Source organism: Nicotiana tomentosiformis, chromosome 4 (assembly GCF_000390325.3).
Source record: "Nicotiana tomentosiformis chromosome 4, ASM39032v3, whole genome shotgun sequence".
Taxonomy (NCBI): domain Eukaryota; kingdom Viridiplantae; phylum Streptophyta; class Magnoliopsida; order Solanales; family Solanaceae; genus Nicotiana; species Nicotiana tomentosiformis.
In genome coordinates this window covers 83,514,261-83,520,394 of record NC_090815.1, presented here as the reverse complement: position 1 = coordinate 83,520,394, position 6,134 = coordinate 83,514,261, and the positions used below count along the sequence as shown (strand labels likewise).

The following is a 6,134-nucleotide window of genomic DNA, read 5'->3' as shown; positions in this document are numbered from 1 at the left end:
ACAGAAAAATTTCCTGCTCTCCACCCAAAAACCACACTCAAGATCACGCCTAAAATAGCATTTTTCAGTTTATCTCTGGTCCAAAACGATCCTAGATTCTTCTTTTTCTGTTAATTCTTTCTTTTTACCTTAAAACGAAACAATAGATACTCTTAGGTTTAATTGCTTTAAGCTGTTTGGTCGTTCTTAACATATAAATTTTAACCACTGAGTCTCAAATAATGTTTGAGTTTTGGACATTTTCTAACAAATATCCACTTAGAAATTCTCCTGTATACAGCTGTTTTCTGGATATCGTTAAAATTTGCAGCAAAATAAGGAATATTAACCAATTAAGGGGGGCTTGTGTTAGGAAAAAGTTAAAAATCCACTAGTATTCAAGTTCAATAAATTAATAAAGGCAATTCCATACAATGGAAAACTTTTCTTCAAATTAGTATGTGGTTCATATAAGGAGAACTATTCTAATGAAATAAATTTTATTTGAGCTAATATCACTAGGAAGTCTACAAAACGAGGGTGATAATAAACAATCATAAACAACAAAGAGGCGCTTAGGTAAAAACAACTCAGTTCAGTTATCATTTCACGATCGACGCGTAAGAAGGATTAAACTGCCTAGCAAACCTAACATGTAGCATTTCCCATTCACAATTGTATTCTATAGCTCATCCTACACTTTCTATTCGAATACCAACAAGGTTTTTACAACAAACATGATGTTGTTATAAGAGAAAACAAATTATGGTGGATGTCTACTCTTTCTCCGTGATCTTCTCAAATGCTTAATGATATATTCAATGACATATTTCTATGCTTAATGACATATTCAATGACATATTTTTGTTCACTTTTCATGCCTATATAAAGGCCTTGTAATAAATAGGAAAATACACACAATTGAAGAAGAAATAAGAATCTCTCTTCCTCTCTTTCTCTCTATATCTCTTAGTTTGTTTTTCCTTGTTCGATATTGTTACTTTGAGTTATATTTCATAATACGTTATCAACACGATTGTCACCTTCATTTTCACAATCACATCCTAGTTGTGTTCGATTCTCCTTCAGGTATATCACTATATATTCTTTTGGTTTATGGTAATATATATACACCAGTATGCTATTTATTAACAAATTCATATATTGTTAAGCATTTATTTTAGTTGATCATATTACTGAAGTTCTCTTACCTTGCTTATTGTTAAAGAAAATATAAGATATAGATCTTAAGTGCGTTAAAACTAACATAAACAATTTAATAAATATGTGTGGAATTGCGTAGAGCAAAACTTATCTTCAAGACATTTTACAAAAATAAAATAGTGATAACCAAGGTGACAAAGTAATTATTGTACATACTAGTTTAAATTACTTTACAATTGGTGGAAAGTAATATTTGAATACATTCACTCTTATCACCGTATATGGTTATTCCTCAAATTCCCGTTTATAATAAATTGCTTTTCTTTTGCCATACTGAATATATCTCTTTGTGTTTATTCAGAAATGTGTGTTGTCTGGTAGGATCAGGTTGCGCGCCGCAACAACCTATGTTTCCATTTCGTGAGCTGTGTTTTTTTTCTTTTGGTATTTGTATCTGAATTATTAAAGATTGGTGATTCTGGACGACACTGGTTTATATACTCCATAATTCTTGTTTATATATATATATATATATATATATATATATATATATATATATATATATATATATATATATATATATATATATATATATATATATATATATATATATATATATATATATGTTACGTAGACCTCTTTTTATTTTTATTTTTTATACTGCATGTTTGAAGTGATCAGCTTCTTAATTAGCTGTCTGATTTTTTTTACAAGTATATTTTCATTGATAATTATTTTTATTCTTTCTAACCTATTTACTTTTGTGATTAGTTTCAATATGTCAAACTTGTCAAAGCTTGAATTCGTGGCACTAGACATTACCGGGAAGAATTATTTATCATGGATCCTTGATGCTGAAATTCACCTTGACGCTAAAGGTCTTGGAAATACTATTATACAAGGAAATGAAGCATCAAATCAGGATAAAGCGAAGGCCATGATTTTCCTTCATCATCATCTACATGAAGGGTTAAAAACTGAATATTTAACCGTAAAAGATTCACTTGAATTACGGATTAATTTGAAGGATCGATATGACCACCTAAAACTTATGGTATTACCGAAAGCTCGGTATGAGTGGATACATTTAAGGTTGTAAGACTTTAAAACCGTAAGTGAGTATAATTCTACTATCTTTAAAGTAAGTTCTCTATTAAAATTATGTGGAGATACTATCACAGATGAGGACTTATTAGAAAAAATATTTTCTACTTTTCACGCTTCAAATGTGGTGCTATAACAGCAATACCGTGAAAAAGATTTTAAGAAATATTCTGAGTTAATCATATGCGTACTTGTGGCAGAGCACAATAATACTCTATTAATGAAAAATCATGAAGCCTGTCCCACTGGGTCAGCACCATTCCCGGAAGTGAATGCTGTAGCAGCATATGATAAGTCTGAAAGAAAATAAAATAATTGCCGTAGTCGTGGACATGGTCGTAGATATGGATGTGGCAGGGGACGAAACAATTATCGTCATTATGGTGGAAATAAACAGGAGAACAATAAGGGTTCTCAAATTAATCCTTCAAAAGGTAAAATTAGTATGTGTCACCGATGTGGTATGAAAGGTCATTGGGCACACATTTGTCGTACGCCAGATCATTTTGTCAAACTTTATCAAGCCTCCCTTACAAAGAAAGAAAATAATGTGGAGGCACACTTGACCTTTCAAAATAATGATGATAAAGCAGGTCCCTCAAACAAATATGATTCTGAGGCACATCTTGCATATAAAGATGATGATTTTGGAGGCCTAACAAATATTACTCATTTAGAAGCTGGAGATTTCTTTGAGGATATTGACTGAAGAACTAATCATCTTACTAAGGAATGAAGCTATAATAAAAGTTGTCATTTTTTTTATGTTTGCAACTAGCTTATTTTTCTAAAGTGTATTTTCTAATGCTCATGTGTTGCTAGTTTCTACATTCCTAATGTATTTCTTAATTTTTGTTTGTTTGTCTTTCATATTTCTTATAATGTACTTTTTGATTTTTTTATGAAGAATATGAAAATTTCCTAGTCTTCAGTTGGACTCAAGATTAATAAAGATGATATATCTCTTCTGGATAGTGCTACAACACACACTATTAGATAAGAGATATTTCTCTTATTTGGTAATGAAAGAAGCCAATGTTAATACAATATCCGGTAGTACAAGATTAGTTGAAGGTTCTGGAAGAGTCAATTTATTACTACCATGAAGAATAAATTTGGCTATTGATGAAGCACTATATTGTAGTAAATCTCAAAGAAACTTATTAAGTTTCAAAAATATTCGCCAAAATGGCTACCATATTGAGACTACAAATGATGAAAAAATTGAATATCTTTATATTACTATAATAATATCTGGTAAGAAATATGTGCTTGAAATGTTACATGCTCTTTCCTCTGGCTTATACTACACAAGTATTAGCAGGATTGAAACGCATGCCATAGTAGATGAAAAGTTTACTAATCGAGATAATTTTATTATTTGGAATGACCGGTTGGGTCATCCTGGTTCTACTATGATGCGTAAAATAATTGAGAATTCACATAGACATTCAATGAAGAACCAAAAGATTCTTCAATTTAAGGAATTCTCTTGTGCTACATGTTCTCAAGGCAAATTAATTATTCGACCATCAGCTATTAAAGTTAGGATGGAATCCCCTACATTTCTGAAACATATACAAGGTGATATATATGGACTCATTCACCCTCCATGTGGACCATTCAGATATTATATGGTTTTGGTTGATGCATCTATAATATGGTCACATGTGTGCTTACTATCAACTCGCAATATGGCATATGCGAGATTGTTGGCTCAAATAATAAAGCTAAGAGCACAATTTTCAGATTATGCAATTAAGACAATTCGTCTTGATAGTGCTGGTGAGTTTGTATCCCAAGCCTTTAATAATTATTGTATATCAACTGGGATAACAATTGAGCATCCGGTTGCTCATGTTCATACACAAAATGGTCTAGCAGAATCATTGATCAAACGACGCCAATTAATTGCTAGACCAATGCTTATGAGAAAAAAACTTCCCATTTCATTATGGGGTCATGCTATTTTCCTTGCAGCAACACTTGTGCAGATAAGGCCCGCAAGTTATCATAAAGTCTCCCCAATGCAATTGGCTTTTGGCCAGGGGCCAAATATTTTCCATCTTAGAATCTTTGATTGTGCGATATATATTTCAATTGCTCCACCACAACGCACAAAGATGGGTCCCCAATGAAGGTTGGGAGTATATGTTGGGTATGAATCTCCTTCTATTATAAAATATCTGGAGCCTATGACTGGAGATTTATTTACGACAAAATTTTTTGATTGTCATTTTGATGAATCAGTATACCCAACATTAGGGAAAAAAATAAGCAGATGAGAAAAGAGATATATTGGAATGTATTATCACTATCTCATTTAGATCCTCGAACAAATCAATGTGAACAAGAGGTTCAAAAGATAATTCATTTGTAAAATATTGTAAATCAACTGCCAGATGCATTCACTGACCTACCAAGGGTGACTAAGTCACATATTCTAGCTGCTAATGCTCCAATTCGAGTGGATATCCCGGTAGGACAATTAATTAAAGCAAACGAGTCCAAACCACGCTTGAAACGTGGCAGACCAATCGGTTCCAAGGATAAAAATCCTCGAAAAAAAAAATGAGCAAATGATCAAAGTGATCATAAGACGGAGGTAGTGACTAAAGAAGAGCACAGAGACATAACAAATGATAAAACTTCAAGGGAGGTTCAGATACCTGAAAATGATGAGAATGGAGAGATCTTAATAAGTTATGTCTCAACGGAAAAAAGATGGAACCGAAATAATATTGTTATCGATAATATTTTTGCTTATAATGTCACTGTTGAAATAATGCAATAAGATGAGGATCTTGAACCAAAATCTGTTGATGAATGTAGACATAGAAATGATTGTCAAAATGGGAAGATGCTATCCAGGCAGAATTAACTTCACTTGCGAAACGTGAAGTTTTTGGGTCTGTAGTCCAAACACCAAATGGTGTTAATCCTGTTGGCCATAAATGGGTTTTTGTACGTAAAAGGAATGAGAAAAATGAGGTACAAAGATATAAGGCACGCCTTGTTGCATAAGGATTTTCACAAAGGCCTAGTATCGATTATGAAGAGACGTATTCTCCTGTTATGGATGCTATAATATTCCGTTATCTCATTAGTTTTACTGTCCATGAAAAACTTGACATACATTTAATGGATGTGGTTATAGCCTACCTTTACGGCTCATTTGATAATAAGATGTACATAAAAATTCCCCAGGGATTTAAAATACCTGACGCACATAATTCGAAGTCCCGAAAAATATTTTCAATCAAATTGCAAAGATCTTTGTATGATCTAAAGCAATCAGGTAGAATGTGATATAACCGCCTTAATGAGTATTTATTAAAGGAAGGTTATATAAATGATACCATTTGTCCATATATTTTTATAAAGAAAATAACATCGGAGTTTGTTGTACTTGCTGTATATATTGATGACATAAACCTTATTAGAACTCCTACAGAACTCCAAAATGCAATTGATTATTTAAAGAAGGAGTTTGAGATGAAAGATCTCGGAAAGACAAAATTATGTCTTAGTTTGCAAATTGAACATTTGGCAAACGAGATTTTTGTTCATCAATCTGCCTACATAGAAAAGGTATTGAAATGGTTTTACATGGATGAAGCATATCCATTAAGTACTCCGATGATTGTTCGATCACTTGATGCGAATAAGGACCCGTTCTGACCTCAAGAAAAGAATGAAGAGCTTCTTGGTCCTGAAGTACCATATCTTAGTGCAATTGGTGCACTTATGTATCTTGCTAACACTACAAGGCCTGACATAACTTTTTTAGTTAATGTCTTAGCAAGATATAGCTCTGCTCCTACAAAGAGACATTGGAATGAAATCAAACACATATTGCGATATTTAAAAGGGACTACCGATATGAG

At 32.3% G+C, this 6,134-nt stretch overlaps 1 protein-coding gene across 1 annotated transcript; it reads left to right on the top strand.

Annotated features, from left to right (window-relative positions):
- The first annotated feature begins 1,921 nt into the window (after nucleotides 1-1,921).
- LOC138910051 (uncharacterized) lies at nucleotides 1,922-2,956 on the top strand. Its single transcript, XM_070201270.1, has 2 exons — nucleotides 1,922-2,197; nucleotides 2,645-2,956. The coding sequence occupies exons 1-2, from the start codon at nucleotides 1,922-1,924 to the stop codon at nucleotides 2,954-2,956; spliced, it is 588 nt and encodes a 195-aa protein (XP_070057371.1).
- The last annotated feature ends 3,178 nt before the right edge of the window (nucleotides 2,957-6,134 follow it).